This window comes from Cryptomeria japonica, chromosome 10 (genome assembly GCF_030272615.1).
Source record: "Cryptomeria japonica chromosome 10, Sugi_1.0, whole genome shotgun sequence".
NCBI classification, from domain to species: domain Eukaryota; kingdom Viridiplantae; phylum Streptophyta; class Pinopsida; order Cupressales; family Cupressaceae; genus Cryptomeria; species Cryptomeria japonica.
Window position 1 is genome coordinate 16,789,881 of NC_081414.1, and position 27,618 is coordinate 16,817,498.

Genomic DNA, 27,618 nt, shown 5'->3' on the forward strand with positions numbered 1-27,618 from the left:
GTAAGGGCTCAAGGATTTCTCTAGTTTTGGGCCTCCAAGTGGCCGTACAGTGCCTTGGGCGAATTTTGGGGTTTTAGAGGGTTTTGTGAGGGTTTTATGGTCTGCCTGGGTCATAGTGTGTGTTTTGTGTTTTAGCCACCTTGTTTGGATTGGTGGAGGCTCCTCCTTTACACCAGTGGTGCTTCACACACTCCTCTACACCTCCTCCAAAGGGTGCACTCTCCTCTGACCAACCTTGCTCTCCAAGACCTTTGCAACTTAACCCTTCCTAGTTGGGCACTATTCAGTCTTGCCTAGGATTGGGTATTTTGATGGCCTCCTTGCATTTTCAAGGGCCCTGCTTGCTTTGTAATATAGTACAAGGTCTGCACTCTCATTCCCCATGGTTTCATGGTGGTTCTACAATGGGGAATGGAGTCATGATTCCATTTGCACAAACCAGTCCAAAACTGGACAGTGAGAAGACAACTTACAAAATAATTACAAGCACACCACACTTACAAACCAAAACCTAATCTAATTGCTCAAAATGAAATTATTTACACCTTAGAAGACACTCCACATAGATTTGCACGTAAATCAATCCATTATTAATCTTCCTTTACTCCATTTGTGCCGACTGGCAACAAAATTGCAGTCTCAGTCAGGTCAATTTGCTTGGGCCGTACAATGTCTGACATCCAACCCTTTAACTTAGGGTTTGCAATTACTTATACCACCTTTGCCTTGGTATGTGTGCCCATATTAGGGTTGTCCATGCTACATTAAGGATTTTGACCTCATGGTGGAAAAGTTGCTTGACAACTTTTAAAAGTTGCTTGACAACTTTTAAAAGTTGTCATGCAACTTTTGCAACTTTTGAGCAACTTTCCCAATGTTGCTTTTCTTGGCTCCTAGACCCACATTGGGAAAACCTGAGGACACCACCATGCTATGAGGGACCCCTAAACACATCAAATGCACACAAACCCTCTATTTCCAAGAAATCCTCAATTTTTGACTCATGACCCTAGGACCTCAACTAGGACCCTAACTAGGACCAATGAAGCACATGGCTCTTTATTTTATATACAATGGCTTCAAAAGAAGCATAACACCAACAAAACAAATAAGGAGGAAGAGCTTGGAAGGGTGCTCCTGCACCATTAGTTATCCTGTACATGCAAATTGGGGTGGAATCCTATCTCTGAACTTGCACAAGCACAAAAGGAGGGAGAAATGGTTGTGGCTATATAGGGGTTTTCTTTAGTCAAATCCTTATTTGGTGTTTCCACCTAAATGGACAACTATCAGAAATTAGGATATTAGGATACTAATCATTATAAACAAGATATAAAAGAAATGAAATAAGAATCATACATGCATAAATATAGACATTACACAAGATATACATGGGGAAAACCCTTTCGGGTAAAAAACCCTATAAAGCATCATTTTATTAAAACACTTACAAGTATAGTCTATCATAAAATAGACTTGAACCTGGGGATACTCCTCCAATACTTCCACATGGCCAATAATACCTCTTGTGCTTAGTGATACCACTCACCATAAAGCTCCAAATTCACACACCTCTCAAATAAGAGAGAACCTCCTTAAATATAGGAGGAAGGGTGGCTTCACTAGTCACACATTTTCAATAACCCCCACTCATAAATAATAAATAATCTAATAGTTATTAGATTATAATTATTTCAAATGGGATATGCTTATAAAGCATATAATATATAAGGTTGTATAACCTTATACTAGAAAATTATATATAAATGTTATAAGGATGTGATCCCTAATAACATTATGTTGTAACACTCCCCCTTGATGTTAATAGGGGATCACACGTCAATTTCCATAAAAGAAAAAAATGAAGCACCCCAGTAATGTAGGTCTTCTTTGACAGTGATAATCAGGGACACAAATATATGCCAACATGAAGATCATGCATTCTGGACTACATGAAAGTCATCTTGTCATAATTTATTATCCCGGTGTTTTAAAAATGATGCTATGAGGTCTTAAAAAATTATATTGGAGCTGCAGTCTCCTTAAATTAGCCTCTCCCCATGTTCATTACATAGTGCCCGTAGGACTTAATACAATGTTTTCACAAGTGAAAGATTTACAAGGATAAGAATTTACAATATGCCTATAGGACTTAAGCACAAACATGCCTATAGGACTTACTAATGCCTACCTGCAGTAATTAAAACAAAAAAGGACTTACATATGCCTATGTGAAGGCTTAAAGGACTTACTGATGCCTATATAGGTCTTATTTCATACCTATTAGGACATATGCCTACTCGTAGGATTTAAAAAACTAGGATTTAGCCACAAGGTGGCGTCATTGACATGCACACTCCCCCTCAATGGCATCACCTAAGGCCAATCATTATTTGAATTTGGAGCATATAATGCCTAAAGGTCTTATGCCTATTAGGTCTTACATCTAGGATTTAGCCACTAGGTGGTGTCATGTACACTCCCCCTTAATGGCATCACCTAAAACCAATCACTGCATAGAGGATTTCAAAGTGATGGCTAAAATTCCAATATATAGCATGTGCCCATGATCTTCAAATGTGTCTTTATTATAAAATGATTTCACTTGAGTGAGGTATCCATGATCTTCAAGGTGCCTTTATTATAGAATGCTTTCACTTGAGTGAGGTGCCCATGATCTTCAAGGTTCATTTTGATCTTTATAAATGATATTTTCTAGGAGTAAAGTAACTTCAAGTACGATGGTACTTTTACATGTATCCAAATGGAACTCTTCCATAAATCTTCAAGGCCATATTGATACTTCAGGAGCTACTTTCATATTTTGCCCATTTGATTCAAGACACATAGAAGATAGTATTCTTCTCAAAGTATTGCACCATCCATGTAATAGCACTTGCACCATATGTTTTAAAGGTATAACCTCACCATAGAAGAAACAATATAGTTAGTATCATAGTAATCAATTAAACTTGATTTTTGGTGCAAAGAAATAACATGATATTATGCATTTGTCATTTGCCAAAGATCATATGATATTCCGCATAAATATAAAATATAGTCCAATGATTGGTAGCAAGGAGATCAACATGTATTTTCATGAGAATATGAATGAATAATTAGTTGTCTTTTTAAAAATACAAAATAGACATGCTACTACATATAGTAATGATCCATAAAAAATTAGGCAACGGGTGAGCTATCCTTTCTAGGTTTGCTCCCCAGACAGTTTATAAGGGTGATAGCCACCCATTATAAATAGTATGATTGGAAAAATAGATAAAAAACAATAGATATCTTTGATCTCTAAAAAAAATTCTAATGATAAAATTTGAATTTACTTATGAAACCGTAATAAGATTTATATTTCAAAGATAAATATTTTATGCTCTATCTATGGATAAATAGATGATCATTATGATAGTTTGATAGCAAAACATTTGTTCATCAAATATACTACAAGTAGGAATATTATCAATATAATCCTCTTAAATATTATTTGGAGATAAATTATGTCATTCCTTCCCTTTGTCTCACTTAGTGCACTTATGAGTATTTTGTAATGCAACTTAGAGCACTATTATACCAATTAATTTGGGAGGACAACTTAAAAATAGTAATTGGGACTAGATGCACCAAACATATTATAACATTATATAGAAGGATCAACACCATCATTAGTTATGAGGTGCTTTCTTCTTTGTTACGTCTCATCAACAAGTTATTTACAAGAAGATAGCATGAAAAAGGGAAAAAAAAGGGATGTGACTATATCCACCCATAATACATAGGTTATTTATGTTCCAATTACTTTGAGCAGTGTTTTCAAAATTTATAGCATGGAGTTCTTATGTGTTCTTTGGGCTATTATGGTGGCAGGGATCAGTAAACAAGTTCCATGGACAACATGCATTGCGGGACAGAGAACAAAAAGATAAGGAGGGTAGATTGATAATAAGCTTAAATAGATTAACGCTCTCTTGGACTTTTATTTTGGAACTTCTTAAGAAAATGGTAACTTATTTAGAGTCTTTGGATGGTCTCTATTTTAAGTCTGTACTTTTTCTTGTTAATTGTTTTTTTGATTTAGCCAGTTAATAGTTTTGGAACCTGGTTATCATGTCTATCATATTTGGGCTCTGATTTGTTTTACATTGATTTTCATACCACCGTTTTCTCTGAAAGCTTTTGACCTTTTCGATTATTTATGAGAATGAATCGCTTTCATACACAGGGGAACCTCTACATTTGTGACCCTAATGTTTTGGTTCAAGTAGTTTAGGGTTTTTGTTACAAGTTTATTGTAGTTGAGTTCTGATTTGTTTTTTTTATATCTCTGCATTCTCTGCAACTTTATACATTTATGTTTATTTATGGGAATTAGTCTCTTTCAAAAATGGAGTTTCTTTGCAATAACCCTGGTGAAGTGGGTCTGATCTGCCTTATCCATTTTTCGGGAAAAAAGTATTTTTGAATCATTTAGGGTTATCAACCTTTTTAAAACCATCGAAACCACATGTTCGAGATGCCTTCAATGTCTGGTGTGGGGATTATCAGTTGATGATTGCAAAGGGTGTTCAACTCAATACTGAGAAGAAGTAAGCGGTGAACTATTTATCCACAAAGAGTTTTGTGGATAACACTCTCATGCATGGATTTTTCCTCCTATAATAAAGGAGACAAAGGAAGGAGAATGAGATATTTGATAAGGCTGAGAAAGGCAATGAAATATCGATTTATATTTGTTTGCCTAGGTTTGTGATATGAGTCATTTTATTTTCAAAAGTCTAGTGTTTTGACAAAGAGTTGTGTTCCTTTATGCAACATAGGCAGGTAACTATGCAAAAAGAGATAAATGAATGCGACTTCCTTTATTTCAGGCTTGCCCATCTAGATAAGAAGAAACCTAATAATGACGTAGTATATATATGTAGATGTTCTAGTTCACCTTTGTTCTCTGGTTTAAATTAAGGAGAACATATGAATGAAATATTTTTAAGCTAGTATGTATATAAATATAAGGATGGATCATGTAAATAAATAATATGAAAAGGGATTTAAGAATAGGTCATAAAAAAAATTATAAAGCATTTCAAATGTTAATTTCTTATAGTATAAATTGATATATTTGTTTAAAGTTTTGATAATATAATTCAATTATAATTTAAATGGATTATGAAATGTAATACTAAAAGAAAAATAATCTCTCACTTAACCATCTATTAGTTAGCAATTACAACTATATGCTATATTAGTTAGGGGGAAAAAATGGTATGAAAAATCTCTTAGATATTGCCTTAAAAAATTGCTTGGAATTTCCTAACTTGACTTTTAATGAATTAATTATAAAAAAGAGTAGAAACTGCACACCAAAATTATTGTGCAAAGGACCTTGCACATGTTGATTGAGTGTTAAAAAGATCCCATCAAGTTTTAGACTTGACTTGGGGATATTCCTCCAATACTTCCACATGGCCAATAATAGCTCTTGTGCATAGTGATACAACTCACCATAAAGCTCCAAATTCACACACCTCTCAAATAAGAGAGAACCTCCTTAAATATAGGAGGAAGGGTGGCTTCACTAGTCAAACCTTTTCAATAACCCCTACTCATAAATAATCAATAATCTAATAGTTGTTAGATTATAATTATTTCAAATGTGATATGCTTATAAAACATATAATATATAAGGTTTTATAACCTTATATTAAAAAATTATATATAAATGTTATAAGGATGTGATCCCTAATAACATTATGTTCTAACAATAACTAAGCTGGATCACAGACAAAAGTGTATTCTTTGAATCTTAAGTGTGTCTAAGATTGCAATGAGCAATAAAATACAATAATGTAAACAAGAGCCTTGCTCAAGTGTATTAGAGTGAACCTTAAATGGGACAATCAAAAGGTGTTGTATAAAGCAACTCAATAATGCATGAATCACATAAATGATAATGAATTTAAGTGATAAAGATCAAATCTAAAGCTAAAACTAAAAAATGTAAGGATGACATGAAATCATACCAAACCCTCGAGGAGAGGTACAAGCTAATCAACAATCAGTAAGTCCCTATCATTCTCTAACATTCCTTGAAGCTTCCATCATGATGAATGACAATTGATGAAGATTGAATGTTATTGATTATCCTTCAGATTTGTAGACCTATAGACTCAAATTTGGTAGGGTTTCCTTATCATAAAGATCATATATCTAAACGAGGAAAGCTACTAGCTTATATATGAGCTAAAAGGTAAAAGTTGATATAAAAGTGACATAAAACTGTCATAATAAATGACATTTAAAATATTTAAATTTTTGAGAGATTTTGTTGGGACTATGTAGCTAATCTTTATAGACCCACCAAAATAGGTTTTCAAAAAAGGGATGCAAGATTTTAGGCCCTGATATTGGATTTGGTCCTAATTTTTGAACTTGATGACGATTAAATGCGAAATGAGATATTTGAATTTGAAAATAAAACATGACTCATCTCATTGAGTTGGGGGTTAAATTCAAGGCTAGGAATGGTCCTAAAAATATCCAGGGGAGTGGACACTAAAGTGTTAAGAAGAGTGTTAAATTGGACTCACAATTAAGGAGTACAATTTAGGACACTACACAAAGGCTTCACAAAATTTGCTATAAACTGTGTTGTTTGCTATGCATCACAATCTTTTGATAGAGTTAACTTTCTAAAATATGATCCAAATGTCTTGAAACTTGGATATGTTGTGCATGAATGGTTGTAGCTGCCTTGATTTATGTTGTGTGCCAAGTTGATGTAATATAATGAAATGCGATAATATTCTCTAGAAAAAGAAATAAACGACTATTGATACATGTAAATTTTTTTAATGAAGTTTTGATTATATTTTTAAATTAACAATTAAAAGATTAAATGAGTGAGTAGTGAGTGGTGAGTGCTAAGTGGTAAAACATATCAGTACATAATTATAAATCCTACAATGCCCTCCTCTCCTATGCCAAAGAGAGAGAAGAGATCCTTCAAAGTAGTTCTTTGTGTGAAAAGGACTTCAAGTTACAACGAAGAGTAAGAAGAGAGTACACAATTTACTCTTGTATTCCACACATTCTAATGGCATCGAAATATTGTAAAAGAACCCAGAAGGCTGATTATATATGTACTGGACAAGAATAACCGTTACTTGAAACTGAACCTTCAAAAGGATGGCTTTGTGGTTTGCACGGTATCTTCTCAACTGCAGTATTCGTCGTCATCTTCATCTCCACCATTGCACGGTATCTTCTCAACTGCAGTATTGGTCGCATCTTCATCTCCATCACCCTCATGGAGTGCATGAAAGATGGCGTCAAGTGCACTTCCTGCGACTCGAACAAGGATCTGTACGCCTCACAGTGCACCCACATTGACCCTATTTGCCTTACCTGTGCCACCAGCATGGCAAAGAACAACTCGACTTGCCAGACGTGTGGTCATCTCATCAGAAAAGTCATCCGGGTACAAAATAGCCTACGGAATTTTTTTTCCCATTACATGTTTGCCTACGTGTCTGTGGTTTTAAGGGCTTTGAATTTAATTTAATCTGATTTTCTTTTGAGATTTCAGAGATATGATTTGAAGGCTTGCTTGGCTAAAGAGCCCGAAAAATTTATTTGTAAATTTCCTGTGAATGCGAATAGGCCAGATAACAAGGGGGGTGGAAATGGAGATGTCAAAAGTACCGCTGAAACTAAGTTCTTCAGAAAATCAGATAAGGGCAAATGGTCAATGTACAGAAAAGCCGCTGCTAAATCTGTAAGTATCTATTTTTAATATAGCTTTTTATCCGGTTCTGAGTATAATTATAAATTTTCTTTTGTGTTTCAAGTTGGAGGTTTCCAGTTCATATATGCAAAATATCAATAATTGAGTATCATACTTGTATGTGGATTGCAAAAGGCTTGGTGTACCCAACCTGGTCAGGTTGTCGCAACTCAAGACACTGAATTTTAAACTGTAAATAATATACAAAGTTAGTGCGAGTGGATGAACCAGATTGAGTTTACTACTGATCTTGATCAGAGGACTAAATTTGTGTTTAAAACAATGAAGAGTCAATAATATATATCTTCATTGGAATCAAATCCCTACAAGTGATCACATGTCAAATTGACCCCTCAATCTGCCTTGAATTTTAAGGCAGCATTTTACTCCTTGTACGTGTAATTATTTTTTAACTTAAAGTTAATGTACTACTGGTGTATACAGTTTTTACCAAATTTCAGAAAATGAAAGGATATGGCAAGTTGGTATCTCTCTTGGCTATGAACTAAAGCACAACATTTTATCTTTTGTTTCCGCTTGAGATACATAGCATTAAGGTACTCTAGACCGCAATCATTTGTTGGCTGAGACACCAACTTCTAGTTGTTAACTTTACCAAACTGGAAAAATAAAAATATGACATAAATTTTAAAAATTAAATTTAAGCATCTCTTTTTCCACCTATGTGTAATTCTTCTTTCTTCAACTCCAGGTATACTCTAATTATAAGAAAAAAGGAGGTTTTTTCATTTTGCCATGTGCTTGTGTAATATCCAACTTTTGTAGGATTTTTTGCTTGCTTGTACATTTATTATGGTGCGGCTTACACCACTTAGCTTGCAGGCTCTTTTTCTCCCTTTATATGGCCTCGGCCTTTCTTTCATCCACAATTGTTGTTGTTGAAGTTGAAGGCTTGATGAGAACATCCAATGATTTCCATGCTCAAACGCCCTTGGAAGTTTGTACCCAAGGTGTTCCATGAGGTATGCCCCTTGAAATACCCCTAGGTGTGATTCTTCCCATTCTTAAATTTGATAATGCTGTCTATAATTGCTTCTGGATTCGATTGTGTGATAGTTTTTTGCATCCAGAAGCAATTACAAACAACAATATGGATTGTGGAAATCTAATATCATTATTTGATAATGCTTGTAGTTGGTTAGAGAATTTCACTATAGTTGGCTATTTTGTGGGTAGGGTCCCCCTTGAAAGCATGCTTAGAGATTGGGTCATGAAATTTGGGAAACCACATGGGATCCAACTCATTGTTGTGCAAAACCTCACCAAGGGGTTTTTTTCTTTTTTCTTTTACTGAGGCCAACCACGCTAAGGTTGTCCTCAAGTGGGGCCCTTGGCTTGTCCATTCTTCCCTTTTGGTGTTCAAACCTTGGACTCGTGACTTTGTTGTCTTAGACGACAAGTCTCTTTGAATCCTTGTTTAGGTTGAGTTTCTCGGTCTCCCTTTGTCTTGCTGGATTTTTTTGACCCAAATAGTATCTTTGCTAGGCATTGTGGTTTGCATCGAACCTGAACAATTTTATTTGGTTCATCCTCAGCATCGAGTTTGTGTGGAGATAAATCTTTCAAAGGACCTTAAAGATGCTATGGATATTCAAGTTGGGCAAACCCATTACTATATGTATGCTACTTTTTCGATTTAATTGGGCAAACCCATTACTCCCAGTGGGTGCAATATATCAATCTACCTAATGCCTTCTATTGATACCAATCCTCCGAACACAAGATTCGAGATTTTCCATTGGCATCTTCGTGCCCAAAGCCTTCGGTTCAACCCTTGCTTGGTCCATCACCTCCTACAAACCTCTTGCAAAAGAAGGCTGGTCCACCATGGTTAATAAGCAGAATTAGAGCTCCAATTCTTCAAAGATGGCTCCCAAATCCACCTCGGCTTCGTAGATGGTTTCCATGCCCACAAATAGTGGGAAATCTCCCATCTCCCCTTCTAGGGCTCCATCTTGTGAAATGAGGAACAACCTAGTAACCACACAACTTGTTAAGGCTCAACACTCCTCCCTTCCTTTAGGATAGAGGAGGTTTTGTAGCCTATTGAGGAGTTTGGAAGGAGAGTTCACGCTATCAAAATAGCCTATTGCTTAGGGTGGCTTCCAATTTGGGAGCTATATGACAGATGATGTGCTATTCTAGAACAACTATTCGACTCCAGACAAGATGGGTAATGAGAATTATCAATGAATTGAATTTCACAGAATGTTCAAGGTCTAATAGAACTCCCACGGAAATATTCCATTCGTGATCCTCATCTTTTGCATTCAGATTTAGACATCTTTGCCTTCAAGAGGTCAAAGTGTTTGGATTTTTGCTATCAGTGACATGATGTGTCATCTGGCCTTCCAGTCATTTTTTCGATAGTAGCCATTAGTTTGTCTGAGGAGATGTTTTCATCTTTCTCTCTTCTACATGGCATTAGTTTTTGGTTGATCATGGTTTTGACCCCGCCGAACATGTTCTATGGGTCCTTTTCAACATCAATAATCATTTTTTTATGCTATTAATGTTTATGCTTCCAATGACACCAAGGAGAGATCCTCTCTTTGGAGGTGGATTGTGCATTTAATATTGACCATCACTTGGGTTTTGTGTGAGGATTTTAAGATGGTCGAACACACATATGATAAATGGAGTGCCTTGTTGATGCACTAGACAATTGGTGAAAGGGAGGATTCGTTTATAATGCATAACAAATTGGATCTTTTCAATCCCAATGTTGGCAATTGCCAAGATAATTCTCCATGGTAAACTTGGAGTAATTTAAGAGTAGATCTTGATAGAGTCTTAAAGAGACTCGATAGTGCCATTCTTTTAGCTTAGTCTTTCTTCTCCTTCACCAACTATTATTCTTTACTTGTGGAATCATCGGTTGATCTTGTCCTTCCAGATAATTTCTTGATATGGTTTTGAATTGATTTGACTCTTGCTAGGCCCAAAAATGTAGACTTAGTTCTTTTTTAATGCATCACTTCACCACAAGGCTACATTAGCACACATTCGATGTGTGTGTAATTTAGAGCCTTGCCCCTTGGATAAGGGTAGTTGGATAACATGGTGGAATGATGCCATCGCTATTGTGTTGTAGTTTCTCTACATTTATGAGCGATAACTTTCCTATTCCTGCTGCTGCTCATATGAATCCACCACTCATGTCCACCTAGCCATTGTCACTCTCAAAGCTCAACCATTTGATCTTGCTACCTAGCTCCAAGTGGCTTAGATCTGCCAATAGTAGAAAATTGTCAACACTCACACCACTTGGGGCACTCAAATTAAATTGGATCAAGATTGGCGAGAAAGAAACAAAAAGAATTTTTTCAACCCTTGTGGGCCTACCATACATTTCATTTCATCTAGCAGATTCAAGAGGAACAATAACTCTTGCATGAGTTCCTAGACATTCTTCAAGCCTTTGTTCATCATTATGAATGAGTCTTCTTACTCCAAGAGTCATCTCTAGCTAGGGTTTTTGCTTTGCAACAATGTCTTGCTATGTCATCTTTGGCTTGTTGGCAAATGCACACTCCAATGAAATATTGTAGGTGATTGAAGGTTTTGTCATTGATGGCAACCTTACAATCCTATGACACTGGCAAGACAATTTACCGGCACCGGCAAAGACAGAATCTACACCAGCACAGAGACCATCAACAGTAAAAGGAAGCATACTGGCACAGAAGCCGACAAGAATTTTGTTTGTAATATATTTTGTTAATTATTGTAAAATCATTGTAAGCCGACTTGGCAAGTTGTAAAATGACTCATATATATAAGAGATCATTGTAGAACATTTTGAAATAGATGGAAGAAAATAAATAGGCGAAATAAGGCAGACCTATTATGCGAATTATAGGTTAAGGGTTTATGTATGAAGCAGAGCTATAAACCGGTATTGGATTTGGCATAGTAGATGCTATCTTGAAGCAGTACAAGACATTGGATTTATATAATCCATTTTGTAAGTCAGTGAGACTTCCCATTTTGTAATTGAGCAGTGAGCTCTAGGCACTTGGCCTTCCTGCATGTGCAGGCCCCTCTTGTAACAGTAATATTCTCTTATTGGCCAGTAAGTGAATATTGTGGGTCACAAATCCCACCGAGGTTTTTCCCAGACTGGGTTTCCTCGTTAAACTACTGTGTTATGGTGTGTTTTTCATGTGGTTGCTGTTATCTCTGTTTATTGCATTACTTTCTGTTTACTGGTATACAGTATTGATATGCTCTACATGTTTTAAGTTAAGAAAATCTTTAAACCGGTTAGATACTGATTCACCCCCCCCTCTCAGTATATGTGGGAATCCTAACATGGCTAGGGTTTTTGCTTTGCAACAATGTCTTGCTATGTCATCTTTGGCTAGGGTTTTTTCTTTGCAACAATGTCTTGCTATGTCATCTTTGGCTAGGGTTTTTTCTTTGCAACAATGTCTTGGTATGTCATCTTTGGCTAGGGTTTTTTCTTTGCAACAATGTCTTGCTATGTCCCCTATCGGGTTTCCAATGCACAACGTATAATATGCAATCAACTTCTCACTCAAGAGGATCCCAAGGAGACTATTTTTTCTATGGCCAATGATAAAGATCCTAGCCTAGATGGCTTTCCTTGCGAGTTTGCAAAATTTTTTGGGATACAGTTGGAAGTGGTCTACATCATGTCTATATTAAGGCCATGTAAAATGAATCGTTGGGCAGCATAATTTATAAAGGGCAATATAAAATTCATACCTAAATTTGGGGATCCTAAAGAAATCTACAGTTGCAGGACTATCATGTTGCTGAATGTTTCTTACAAAATCATTGCTAAGGCCTTGGCTATTAAGCTCCATTCCATGCTCCCTTGATTGTTCGTCCTGAACAAATAGGATTCACTAAAAGTAAATTTAGGTTCATCTTGGATAACATCATTATTGTTTGCGAATGTATGGAATGGGTTGCTCTCAACAACTTGCCTTTTTCATCAAAATTGATTTTGCCAAAGCATATGATTGGATTGAAAGGCCTTTCATCTTGGCCATCTTGGAGGCTCTTGGATTCGACCTACACTTCATTCAAATTGTCAAAATTTTGTTTGCTGATTCTTCTACTTGCATCACCATTGTTTACCAATAGTCCAACACCTTTGGGCTTCACAGGTCCATCCATCAAGGATATCCTCTTGCCCAAGCTCTTTATGTCCTGGCGGCTAAGGGTTTTGGGTACTTGCTAGCTAAGACAGTTTCTCAATCTCGTGTCAAAGGGATGTCCCTTCCCCATTCTTTGCAACAACTGGTTAATGGTCATTTTATCGATGATTCTTTCCTTCTTCTCATTGAGGAGGACAATTTCAAACATGCCTTGTATTGCCTAGATATCTTTTATCAAGTTTCAAGATGTAGCATTCAATGGCAAAAGACGCAATGCTATTGCCAGTCATTCCTTTCAAGGCCAACTTGGTTCAATCTTTTTGGGTGGAAGTAGATTAGTCAAGGGGAAATCTTTTGTTTGTTTGGGGATTCACTTTGCATTTTAGGCCTTGCTCACCAAACCGTGGCAAGTGGCAAGTGTTTATTGCTAGAATTGAGAAAAAGCTTCAATACTGGATCACCAAGCCTCTCTTGTTGGTTGGTGAGTTTAAGATTTGCATCAAAATTCTTGCTGCCACTCATGTCTACTATTCTTCATGTTGGGTTCCCTCAAAGGCCTTTTACATAAAGATCAAGAAATTCCTCTTCGACTTCCTCTCAATGTCTAGTGATGGGAATCATGGCTCCCATTGTGTTGCTTGGGATTTTTGTTGCCTTGTGATGTTGGGAACCTGTTGACGTGTATTTTGTACACTGCCTAACACAGAATAAAATACCCAAGGGTACCTTATCCTCTCTTGAATAAAGCCTCTGATTGCTGAAGATGTCACGAAGAAGGATCAATCAGGGTGACTCCAAGGTTCTGTAATGTAGGGTCTCTACGTGTGGATAAGCACCAGTGGTCGTTGTGAATGCTGTTTCATCAAGGGGCCTTACGTTTCCGTTCAGGAACAGATTTTCCTAAAACTAACAAGTTCTCAAAAAGATCAAAAGGTAGGGTTTGGAAAGGATGAATTCTAATCTAATCCTAAGAATGACTCAATGTAGGCTAGACTTGGTAAGATCCGACCAATTTCAGTATTGCCAAGGAATTACAACTCTACTGAGATTGATGCGATCTTCTAAGGTGATTATTGATTTTCAAATCATCAAGAATCATAAACACTACCATGAAGGTACATATCAATAGTTCAATGATGATTGAAGGTTTAAGCAATCCAAATATCTCCAGTTGACCACACAAGGCGTCCTTACAATCAGTAAGAAGCTAGTGGTTTGGAATGTGAATCTCACCAAAGATCAAGCTCAACACTTAGTCCTTCAAATTTAAACACTACTTCGACTGAGAATGATTCAAGAAAGTAAACAACCATGAAAATAACCACGAGAATTGCAATAAAACACCATAACTTCAATATTTTATTGATCTCAAAGTCAACATAGACAACAATTGCTTGAAATTCTTTCTTCAATGCTCAATCTTGCTACAAAATAACTTTCTTCTCTCCAAAAGCTCTAATTCTAGTTCTAATATCTCATTTCTAATTTCTCTCATTACAAAATGAAAATGAATGAGGGTATATATAGCATCCTCAATTACAATGAACGGCCCAGATCAAAAGAAGATCAACGGCTGAGATTTTGACACCTAAACCCTAATTAGGGTTTATTACAAAAAGTTCCCCCTTTATTGAACAATATTAAATGCATAGCCAAATATTTAATTGGCACAAAAATCTAGGAAACATAGACCAATGATAATTAAGGTGCCACATCATCTATAACAACCTCTCTTCTAGAACCTTGTTCCCTTTCCAATGCTCCTTCTTAGCATATGCAGTGAATCTGGACACAATTCCTTCAATCTCAGTAATAGGAATCTCTGGAAGATTCCTCATTCGTTCCTCCAAGTGGATGACCTGATCGAAAGCCTTGAGAAGAGCTATGTCCCATCCAGGCTCGAGTTCCTTGACCTTCTCAATCAGGAGCATAGTGGCGAACATTTGATCTCTTTGCTCATCTGTGATAACATTCTCATCTTTGCAAAAGATGACCTTGACCTTCTCCTCCAACTCTTGAAGATTCACATCTGTCTCATCTTCAATCCTCCTGCCAAGAATAGAACATAACACCTCAAACACCTTGTCCTGAATCGGATGAATGACCTCCTCAACTTGATTGCATTTGGTACTAATGTCTTCGAAAAGAACTTCCTTCATCTAAAGTAGAGTTGACCACTGAAGTAAATTATGAGCTCCTCCATCCATTATCTTTTCTTGTGCTAAGATCTTCCTTGGTGTTTGCCTGATTACTTGCAGAACAGGAATGATAACATCTCTAGTGTGGGCAAAGGCGGCTACTGTTATCATTAGGTTATGAATGATCTCAAGGACCTGGATAGCTCGATGGGTAGTCTGCATCATTCTTGTTGCGAACTCAATGGCAACGGTATGGGATTTGTCAATCCAAGAGCTCATAAGCTGAACCAAGCTCTTAACTCTTTCTGCCTCACCAACTGATTCAAGGGGAAGTGCTTGCACAGGAGATACTGCTGGATCCTGACGTCCCAAAGGCTGATTGAGATGGCTAAAGTAGCCTCTCCAAGCACCTCTCTCTCTCTCAAGCTTTCTATTCTTTTCCATTTCTTCTTTAAGCTTGTCTTTAAGTGCCTCAAATGAATCAGTTGCCTCCTCCAGCGTCTGCTCGGCTGTGAGTGGACCAAGCTCAAATGTTTCTACATCATACTCTTCTGCAAGGATTTCACTTTCATACTTGTCCACTGCCGGTGTAGCTATCTGCAACTTCCTGGACCCTGTCTCATCTCTGATCATCTTGGACATCTTGGTAGCCTTCCTTCTCTTTGTCACTTCTTGAGAATTTCCAACAAGGCTTTCTAAATCAATTATATTATCTTCATCTTCGATCACAATCACCCTTGTTAGCCTCTCCCTTAACCAGTCTGGAATGGCGGACCTTGTCTCTCTAACTTGTATTTCTTTAGGCACTGATCCCTCTTCTCAGAGAGGAGATGTCATTTCATCATCATTCTTGTCTTCATGTAGCTCATTGACTTGGGGAGATTGACTTGATGAATGTTGAGGTGCTTGCCTTTCTTCATGCTTATCATTCTGAACCATTGATTCCATAGATTCCTCAACTTCAAGTACCCTCTTCTCTTGTCCTTGACTTGTCCCTTTTTTATGTTGGGAAGATGTGCTAGATGAGTGACCTCGATGGGCCTCTTGCTTCTTCTTGGAGGGTTCCCTTTTCTCAGGTCTTTCTTTCCTCTTCGCGCTTCTAGGATGAGGATTGCCTTCACTTATGCATCTAGGGTGTGGATTGTCTTCATTTGTGCTCCTAGGATGAGGATTGCCTTCGCTTGTGCTTGCTCCTCCTTCCCCTGGCCTTTCCTCCAAAGTAAAAGTCATCGATGTGTTCTGTTCTCTCAACTTTTGATGTTGTATATCCACCCATCTGCGAGTACAAGACAAAATCGGAGCCATCAAAGTTCTCAAGTCTGTAATCTCAGGTTCATTCCAATCTATTTTCACTGTTTTGTCCTCTCGGTCATAAGATGATTGGAGATGTCTGCCACTGTCCTGGGCTTGATCGGCCACTCTGTAAACTTTGCATTTCCCGATGAGATCTAAAGGTAATCTAGAATGCATCTTTCTTTTGACCTCTAAATCACTCGAGAGATTCATCAAAAAGTCTTCTATTTGAAATTCGTGCTTGTACTTTCTACCAACTGTTTCTTCTACATATCCATAAGGATCAAAGTTCTCTCTCAAGGCAAAGAATGAAAATGAATATAAGGCCAACTCTTTCTCTACATCATCCATGGCTAGAGCATTAGGACATACCTCAACTGAATTCCCTAGTATGATAGGCACAGGAATTCCATTTCCATGCCTGTGTCTGAATGCCTTTGCATAAGCCGCCAACTGCCTAGTCATCTCCAGTAACACTATTCTGTCTTTCGGATATCTTGGCAACATATATGGTGGTGAAGGACACCCATGAACTCTAATATATGTAAACTTCTGGAATTGGATAAACCAAGCACCATACCTCTTCACAAGCTCCTGTGCATCTTGAGATATCCGATTGTGAATCCCACCTTGCAATGTCCTGGTGATGTTCATCGTGAATGTATCATTAACTAACTTGTAGTTACTTCCAGGTGGATGATGCAAATGAACATAAGATTCACAAACTCTGACTTCCCCTGGTCCTCTTCCGATCGCTCCTCTGTGAGGTAGTCCTGCATATTCAAAACTCCTGATCAAGGCATATACGATGTATGAGCTCATGTGGAATGACTTGGTAGCCTTCAGTCTTCTCAACTGTACGTCCAAGCAATGGCTAATAATTCTAGCCCAATGAATTGTTCCTTTCCCTTGAACTATCACTTGGATGAAGTAGAACATCCACTTCTCAAAATAGAAGGCTTGAGGAGCCCCTGTAACTCGATTGAGTAAGGTTATCAAATCTCTGTATTCCTCCTGGAAGTCGATCCTATGTGGTGTGTTTGGAATCTTGCTCAGGTGAGGACGACTTTTGAGTAACCAATTCTTATTGATGATGCTTAAGCAGGTGTCTGGATCATCTTCGTACATGGATCTAGCTCCTTCCAGGCTTTTGTAAATCATATCTTTATGTTCTGGTAGATGGAGAGCTTCACTGATAGCCTCCTCTAAAAGGTAAGCCAAAGTGTTTCCTTCCTTGGACACGATTGATCTTGATTGCGGGTCATAATGGCGGGCATAGTCGATCATCAGCTCAGGGCACTGGACTGCTGGAGGGAAGCCGGCTGCCTTGATAATGCCACTTTCAATTATTCTCCTCGCGACAGGTGATGGCTTTCCAATGTAAGGGACCTCTCGAAACTTCTTCACACTGAAGTTTCCCAAGTTGGTATCTCCAATGTTGCTCCACTTTGACACGATCTTGGTCTCCAATTCTTCATTCTTTTGATCTTCCTTCATGAGGGCTGGACGACTAGTGGATGCTCCTGTCTTCGGGGTCGCCATCTTGATACCTACACAACATTTCATAATGAGCAATATACTTTGCAACATAGAAATATAGACTGGATTTAAGTTTTAAATTTAGGAAACTTCATGATAAATCTTTGAATTATCATTTCCTAAATATAACTATGCAATTGGAAATTCAAAATTTCAAAATTTGAACAAGGGAGATCTCGCCATACCTCTCTTTGAGAACTAACTCTAAAAAATGATGCAAAAATTAAGAAATTCGCTAGGCAAAATGAAGATCGAAGTCCTCTAGCAAATGCGCCTCCTTCATCAACTTCACCACCCTTTGGGTCTTCAACGCCTTGAGAAAACTCGCTCCACTTCTAACCTCCAACAAAGTTCGCACTCCTTCTTAGACCAGATTTCGCACTCTTCCTTGGACCAGATTTCGCACCTCTATTGCTTCTCCAAATCGCATTTGAATAAATGATCGAATGATGGATTAAAATGCTTCAAAATACCTCCCTTATATAGGCGCTCACTATTGCAATTGCCCATAGGCCGACTTGGAAAATAGGCCAAAATAAATAAAAATTAAATAAGAGAAGAGGCCGACTGTCAAAAAAAAATATTAAAATAATATCCCCAAGCGCTCCATTTTTGATTTTAATTCAATAATAATTAATTTTAAATGCCTTTACAATTAAAATTTCGATTTTTTAAAGGCCTAAATTAATTATTAAATGCCCATGCGCTCTTATTAAATGCCAATTTAATAATTTTTTTTAAGTTTTTTAGCGAATTTGGTATTTTAATGCAATTTGAAGGATATTGGCGCCTAAGCATGGGAAGAATATCACTTTGTTAAGAACCTCGCTCTGGTCCCTAGGAGAGGGACAGGAGCGCCTTAGCATTTTGGCCTTGTATTTCTTGCTTTTTACGTTCAAAGTCTTATCTTGGACGTCCAAAATGGCATTTTCGTTTGGAATCTTGAGTTTGATTTATTCCATCTTTGGAAAGAGTGCACCTTAAAACATTTTCGCCCTAGTCCCTTGGTGAAGGACAGGAGCGATCTTACCTTTTGTCCTTGGTCCTTGTCTTTTCCAATCGCCAATTCATGTTGCAGGGCAATCAATGATCTTCTTTGTTCGTTCTATGCATGTTCATCTTGCTTTCTTAAGACAAAATGAGTTCCTCTTAAGATTTTCGCCCTGGTCCTCCAGTGAAGGACAGGAGCGATTTTTACATTTGAGCCCAAGATTGTCGATTCTTGGAGTCAATTCCTTGTTCATCGTCCTTCGAAAGACATTTTGACTTTGCATATCCTTGCCTTGACGTGGTTTTGGAAGGGAATGGTTGTTTTTATGAAAATCGCCTTGGTCCTTGAGTGAAGGACAAGAGCGCCCTTTAGTTCTTGGTACAAACCCTTGATCGTGTCATCTTTAAATCACTTTCTAAACGTAGAATATCACTCCGCCTTCCATCTTGAGTCTTTGAAACGAAAGTGGCATTCTAAAATTAGGCATACTTGAAGATTTCGCTTTGGTCCCTTGGTGAGGGACAGGAGCGCCTTAGCCATTTTCATCAAGTCTTGTGGTCTTTGCAACTTTGTTCTTCCTTGAAGCACTTTAAATATCATCGCCATCTTGTGCCTTGACCTGGATTCATCCCAATTTGGGAAGGAAGACATGATAATGTATTTTTCGCCCTGGTCCCTGGGTGAGGGACAGGAGCGCCTTGGCTATTATAGGCTCCACTTGTGTTTTGCAACCTTTCAAAATTATCTTCAATGGAGTGATTACGCCTTCCTTCCTTCATCTCAAACTTGAAACTCGCTTTACCTTTGCCCAAAATTTGCCTTGTGAGAAAATCACTCTGGTCCCTTGGAGAGGGACAGGAGCTTCCTTTGAAAAATCGCTCTGGTCCCTTGGAGAGGGACAGGAGCGCCTATTGCAACTTGGGTCGATTTTCTCCATTGTGGCCTATTCAAGTTATATTCAACGAGCAAAACATGCCTCTCTCGACCTCCTCAAATCGCGAAATCACTTAAATCTTGCAAGGATAATGCAAATTTGGAATTCAAGCTTCGGTCCTTCAGTGAGGGACAGGAGCGCCTTTATCTTTCTAGGCCAAAAGTTCAACCTTTCATTGCTAACGACTAAGTTTGGATACTCCATTATGCTCGCTTCATCTTTCCTTGCGTCCTTGATGTTCCAGTTCGATCAACCAAGACCAAAAATGATCAAAACAAGCCATTTCGCCTTGGTCCTTCAGTGAAGGACAGGAGCGAATTTGCCTTAAACCTTAAAAACTTGTCATTTTTGAGTCCTCAAAATCTTCAAAATCTTCAATTCACGTCCGATCATATACCCTGGCGACCCTCTATAAGCCAAAATATCCAAAATTTAGGTCTTCAGTCACTTCACAAGGCATAATTAAGTCATTTCTAAGGCCAGGAATCAGTTATCAAGCCATCAAAAATTTGGTCAAAAATTACCCAGACAAAAATGCACAATTCCATCATTAAAATGCTAACACTTAGACATAGCTTGAATTTGCCCTCAAAATCCTGACTGGACCTAACCTGAGACCTATCTAACTTCCTGACAGACTCATCCTATTTCAAAAATTGCAATTCGCGGGAGGATGCTTAATAGTCTTCAAAATTTGACTGGATTCAGCTTGAAAATATCCAATAGAAACCCCTAAGGCTTAACCCTAGTCCAGACAACTCATTCGCTCACCCAAAACCCTAAGAGCAGAGAGAAGAACAGGCAAAACAAAAGCAAAAAGAGGGGGTCCCCATTCTAATGGGGCGATGTGTGAAATGGTCACAACAGAACCTTCGTATAATTTCCATTCGTTGACAGGGCATTGCCCTATGTGTCAAATGGATTATTAGAGCATTTGATGGCAATGAAGCTTGGAGAGGCCTTGAAATGGAAACCCTTCTTTTTTTGTAGGAGCCGGTCACTATTCAAGGCACCTTTGTTATCAAAAGCATTTGGAAGGCTTGGGAAGCTATCAAACCCTATCTTAGATGGGCGAGAAATGATTTTCATATTGGGATATTTCTTAACTAGCAATCCATTTAATGGTTTCCTTTTCATAGGTCTCAAGGCTAGCCTTTGGCCAAATTGCCTTGGATCCATGCTATTTGCCTTTGCAAATGTGGAGTGCAAACATTTCTAGGCCTCATCCACAAAGTCAACAAGAGCTTTCTTTTGTGGTCTGAATTCAAACTCTAATTTAATCTAACTAATCAAGATCAGTTTACTTTTCAAGTACCCATATTGCCCCCTGTTAGAATTTTAACTCTAATAAAGGCTACATTTGGCTTTCTCCACACCTTCCCATGGTTGAACAACTCAATCATTATTGGTAATTCAGCCTTCTCCTGGCAGTTGGCATCGTCGATTTCAACACATTTAGTTTGTTGTGTTGGAGCCTAAATTGGCCCACTTTGCTTGTTGCATTCTCTATCAAGGCCTTTTGATGGGAAAGTGGCTAATTCAAATGGGCATCACTTGCCATCAACATGTTTTCTGTAGACATCTGGAGAGCCTCAGGCACGTCTTTTGGTTTCGCCTTGGGCTCAAGAAGCCTAGAATTGGATACATGATCTTTTCAAACTCTTTCACTCTTCTCCATTCTCTTGGTATATGGCGTTGTTAGGAGATTGGCTTTGTCTCCCTATAAAGTACAACCAATTTTAGAATGCTTCTAGGGTGGAGATTCTCTTTTGCATTTGGATAGATAGGAACTCTACTTTGTTTTCTAATTGTAGTATTGATTCATTTCTTTCTATACACCAAGGCTATGATTTGCTTGAATGTTTTCATGTAGATTCAGGTGCAAGCTAGCAAAGTTGCACTTGAGATTGCTCACTGTAATGTCCCTACTAGTTAGGGCTCACTGTCCTGCAAAACAAATTGTTAGAATACAACATATACATCAATTGTTTTTAAATCAGCTTGCAAATTAATTTAAGATTACTTAATTAACACTAATCACAATTCTTATCTATAAAAAGGATACGAATGCCATACAAAGGTATGTCCTTAGGCGGTTGTGAGGCTCGCCTTCTTGGAACCCCTCTTGGTTCCAAGCCATCCAGGAAAACGAAGGTGAATTCAATTCTTGTCTTGGATGTAATTTCTTACATCCAAGCCATCTAGGAACCAAGGTTTTAATTTGATTCCTGTCTTGAGTGTAATTTCTTACACCCAAGCCATCCAGGAAATTGAAGGTTAATTCGATCCCTGTCTTGAGTGTAATTTCTTACACCCTAGCCATCCAAGGCAGGCCATAAGTCAATTCCTTGCCTTGGGTGATGTATCACCCAAGTCCATTAGAGGGGACTGGCCAGATCCGTCTCTTCTTGGATGAACTTGTCAACCAAGCCATTCATATATGCATATAGATCATCAGTATATATATATATATACTGCCAACTAGGGATTCGCGTATCCCTCCATTAGGCTTAGGGAGTTTCCCCCCCTATGGCCTTCATTATTTAATCATATTTATATTGCATTTGACAATTTAATTATTATTTCCCATTTCGTAATTCACATTATTAACATATATTCACATATATTCTTAACTATTCATTAATACATATTTGTTAACATATATTTCAAATATGCCTTACTGTCATCATATTGTTATTAGTTTCCTTTATCAAATCTGTATTAACATGTTCATTCCCTAATGTGTTAATTTGGATATTGTATTCATTAAAAAAGTAAATAGCATTAACATGCTGATTACCTACGTTCCTTTAACACATTACTTATATTCATTATTAAATAAAGCAAGTTGTAGTAGCATACTAATCCCTATATTCCTTTTGCATATATTAATATAGTAATAAACATTACGTGAAAAACATATAAACACGTACCTATTTGTACGCAGCCAATGTCTCTCCCTTGCTTTCCACCGCTGGTCCTCCCTTCTCCTCCCCTTCTCCCTTCTCCTTGTTATTTGTATGCCATGAGGGGTTGTACCCCTTCACGGTTCCCTTCTGCATGAAGGGGTGCGGCGGTGATCACAGCCTAGGCTGTGATTACCGTCACACCTCTTGTGCGGAGGTAATCGGGGGGGGGGCATTAAATGCTTTCGTTTGTTTATTTTGCTTTTGTTTATTTAATCTTATTTGCTTTTGTGCGGAGGTAATCTTATTTGCTTTTGCTTATTTAGTTTCATTTAGTTTTTAAAAGAATTATTAATACAGTGCGAAAACACGCAATGGATTTCAAAGAATTGATTGAATAAACAGAATGAGCAAAACGCTCATAAATAATACAAGCTATTTACAAGAATAGCAAGTTTCTAAAAGAAACTGCTGAGAAGATCGAAGACGATCTTTCTAAAATAGAATATACACTGAATGAGCATTAATACTAAAATTAACATATTTTAATATTCTATTACCCTCCCTTAATGCTCAATCTATTAACTACACCTATAGACCCCCTGAATTTTACAAATTTATCAGGACCAAGGGGCTTGGTGAATATGTCTGCTGGCTGCTCCGAGGTAGGAACATACAGCAACTGGATGGATCCGTCTTCAACCAGCTGTCGAATATAGTGACAATGCGTTTCCACATGCTTGGTTCTTTCATGGAAGACTGGATTCTTGGCGAGTTTGAGCACTCCCTGATTATCACAGAACAAGGGAGTAGGACCTGCCTGGGAGACATGCATATCCGCAAGCATTCGCCGAAGCCAAACCGCCTCACAAGATGCCTTAACTGCTCCCCGATACTCTGCTTCCGTCGAGGAGAGAGCCACTGCCTGCTGCTTCTTACTAGTCCATGTGACAGCACCAGATCCCAAACTAAACACATACCCTGCTGTAGACTTACGGTCATCAACCGAACCTGCCCAGTCAGAATCTGTGTAACCACTGAGTATAGGATCAGAACTCCGAGTGTACAGAAGTCCATAATCAGAAGTGCCACTCACATAACGCAGCACACGCTTCGCTGCTAACCAATGATCAGCCTTGGGAGCTGTCATGAAGCGTGAAATGTAGCTCACTGCAAAACTGATGTCAGGTCTAGTAGCAGTAAGATAGATGAGACTGCCCACTAGTTGCCTGAACAGAGATTCATCCACAACTGGTGAGGATGACTGAGCTGAAAGTTTGAGCCCGGGTTCCATAGGAGTAGAGGCAGGTTTGCAATCCTGCATTCTGAACCTGTCCACAAGACTTCTGGCATACTTGGACTGAGAGAGAAAGATACTGGTCTCAGTCTGCCAAACTTCAACTCCTAAGCAGTAATGTAGAAGTCCCAAATCTGTCATATCAAAAGTGCGGCACAAATCCTGTTTGATCCCAGTGATCAAATGTGCTGAACTGCCAGTAATGATTAAGTCATCCACATAGACAACTACAAACAGAATATCATTACTAGTATGCTTGATATACAGGTTTGCATCAGATGGACTCCGCTGAAAGCCATGATCTGTCAGGTACTTATCAATTTTCATGTACCAAGCCCGAGGAGCTTGTTTCAGACCATAGAGTGCTTTGACTAGTCTACAGACCTTCTGTTCTTGACCAGCAACCTTGAATCCTGGGGGTTGCGTCATGTAGACTTCTTCCTGTAAGTCACCATTCAAAAAGGCACTCTTTACGTCCATTTGATGGACTTTCCAACTGAACTGGGCTGCTAAGGCAAGAACGAGCCGTATGGTACTCATTTTGGCTGTAGGAGCAAAAGTCTCCTCGTAGTCAATGCCTTCTTTCTGTGAGAACCCACGAGCAACAAGACGAGCCTTATACTTGTCTAGGGTTCCATCAGCTTTGTATTTTACTTTGTACACCCATTTGCAGCTAATGGGCTTCTTCCCTGAAGGAAGATCAGAAAGGGCCCAAGTGTGATTCTTCTGAAGACTCTGGAACTCAGCTTCCATAGCCTGTTCCCACTCAGGTATACCTTTAGCCTCTGAATATGTCTGAGGTTCAAAAACACTGTGTATGTTAGCCATGAGAGCAAAATTGACTGTATGCTGCTGTTTGCTCTTATTACGGGAGGTTCTACCCTCAATGAGCTCAGTATCCCTGAGATCACCAATAGTCTTGGCCCACCATTTAGGCCGGAGAGTAGAAGTGCTAACATCTGGAGGAGCTGGAAGAGGCTCAGGATCAGGAACAGGAGCAGCAAGAGGAGGATTATTCTCCGGAGGGAACTCAGGTAGTGCATCATCGAAAATAGATTCTGCATCATCCCTCCCATCAGGCGAACCTAATGGAATAAGAACACTGTGAGGCTGACCATCAGAAATCTGCTCAGAAGAAGGGGACTGAAAAAATCCTCTGTCTTCATCAAATACAACATCTGGAAGCAGCGTATGTTGACCATTTTTGAATATAGGCGTCTTGACCAGCTTGTTTTGGGCAAAGAACTCAGTCCTGGTACACCTGGTGCAGATCAAGATAAGTTTGATGAACGCAATCGGGAGGCAGTCATGCTTCTCAAACTCTCAGTAACTGATGATCAGTTACCGCAGATTCCTTCCGGCAAGACAGCTTCTGACAGCTTGTGACCATTAAAGCGTTGACTGCCTTCTAGCATCAGATTGGTGAGAGAAGCCATTTGCACGATTCCCAAGAAAAATTCCTGGCTGACCCAGAAAAATCCAAGGCCAACCCAGAAAAGCGTGCAAAAAACCCAGAAGGATTCTCCTGTCAGAATCTGGATTCGCGGGCTCGAAAATCGAGGCACGAAAATCGAGGCACCCAGAAAAAATGGACAACAACCCAGATGAGAGTTTGAAAAACCCACCACGATTCTGCAAGAAAAACTGAACTGCGATGAAAACTGAAGGTAAGAACTTCAATCGAAGTTTGCAGACGACGATGCCATTGTTTGCAGACAGAAGGTATAATGCAACAATGACGAGTTGCAGGTCACCGAGCCGAGCAGTCACCGAGGCGAGCAGAAAGAAAACAACTTCGTTTCCCTGCAACTAGTCACCGAGCCGAACAGTCACGACGCGAACAGATCGCGCGAACAGGTGACGTTGCAGGCGGAGGTCGCGGGAGCCGAACAGTCACGGCGCGAACAGATCACGCTAACAGGTGGCGTTGCAGGCGGAGGTCGCGGGAGCCGAACAGTCACCACGCGAACAGGTGGCGTTGCACAGAGCCGCGAACACTACGAACGCCGAAAAAAAAAACGCGCCCAGGTGTTGCACAGAGCCGCAAACACCACGAACGCCGAAAAAATTCGACGATTCCGCCGCTAACACAGTGCAAACGCCAAAATTCGACGAAAAAAATCGACGATTCCGCCCCAGCCAAGAAAAAACAATGATAAATTTTTCAAACAAATAATTTCGAAAATTTCCACTAGGATAAAAAAAATTTCGAAAAAATTCCTGTGGCTCTGATACCATAATACAGTGCGAAAACACGCAATGGATTTCAAAGAATTGATTGAATAAACAGAATGAGCAAAACGCTCATAAATAATACAAGCTATTTACAAGAATAGCAAGTTTCTAAAAGAAACTGCTGAGAAGATCGAAGACGATCTTTCTAAAATAGAATATACACTGAATGAGCATTAATACTAAAATTAACATATTTTAATATTCTATTAATTATTAAATATTAACTAAATCACACTTGTCATATTTAAATGTATTAAATATTGATTGACATTTATTATATATTAAATATATTTTATTAATTTAATCATTTATTTATTTAGAACTTTATTTAATTAATCTATATATATATTGACATTATTTAAATACTTTTACATTATGTGATACCTTAGGGGTTATCACAGTCCCTCTGTCTCAATTTTGCTTGTCCTCAAGCATCTTTAGATCTTCCTCTTTTTCCCAAGTGGCATCCTCATGGGGAAGATTCTTCCATTTAATCAGGTGTTCAGTAATGGCCCGGTTCCTTAGTGCCTTTTTCCGTGTATCTAAAATGACCTCAGGGTACAAGGTGAGTTTCCCTTCATCATCTAAGGGTGGTAGTTCACTACACGGAGTCAAGTGTTGCCCGAGAACCTTTTTGAGGTGGGAGATGTGGAACACATTATGTATTTTACTGTCTTTGGGAAGTTCTATTTCATAAGCTACTTCCCCAATCCTTCGAGTTACTTTATAGGGTCCGTAGAATCAGGATTTCAATTTTTCAGCCCCATTCTTCTTGAGGGAAGATTGCTTATATGGTTGTAGCCTTAAAAACACCAGATCTCCGACCTCAAAAGTCCTTTCTGTACGCTTTCTGTCTGCATAGATCTTTTGTTGATTTTGGGCTTGTTGTAGATTCTCTTTCAAGTTCTTCATGATATCCTTACTCTGTTGAACAAAATCTTGTGCTCTTGGTACTTTACTTTCCTGGTTTATTAGTTCTCCAAAGCTTGTGGCCTCATAGCCGTACAGGGCTTGGAAAGGGCTCATCCCGATTGACATGTGGTGTGTCGTGTTGTAACAAGGTTCTCCTAGGTGTAACCACTTTACCCATGCCGTCTGTTGCCCTGTAACATAATTCCTTAGGTAGCCTTCTATCCATTTGTTCACTATTTCGGTTTGCCCGTCCGTTTGAGGATGGTAACTGGTACTAGGGGTCAAGACCGTTCTTGCCATTCTGAAGAGTTCTTGCCAAAATTGGCTAATAAACTTGCTATCTCTGTCACTGACAATATTCAGAGGGAGTCCATGGAGTCTAAAAATTTCCCTGAAGAACAAATCGGCTATTTGATAGGCTTTGTATTCGG

At 38.6% G+C, this 27,618-nt stretch overlaps 1 protein-coding gene across 4 annotated transcripts in view; it reads left to right on the plus strand.

The window, feature by feature from the left end:
• The first annotated feature begins 7,042 nt into the window (after positions 1–7,042).
• The window catches only part of LOC131076717 (transcription initiation factor IIF subunit alpha), a 258,184-nt gene continuing 237,608 nt past the window's right edge, over positions 7,043–27,618 (plus strand). For 2 of the 4 annotated variants that reach the window (XM_058014024.2, XM_058014023.2), the window contains exons 1-2: positions 7,045–7,486; positions 7,595–7,783. In XM_058014024.2, coding sequence (XP_057870007.1) covers positions 7,316–7,486; positions 7,595–7,783 — 360 coding nt within the window. In that variant the 5' untranslated portion in view covers positions 7,045–7,315. Of the gene's footprint in view, positions 7,487–7,594; positions 7,784–27,618 lie in introns of all 4 variants that reach the window. The other 2 variants (XR_009113478.2, XM_058014022.2) reach the window with 2 other exon arrangements.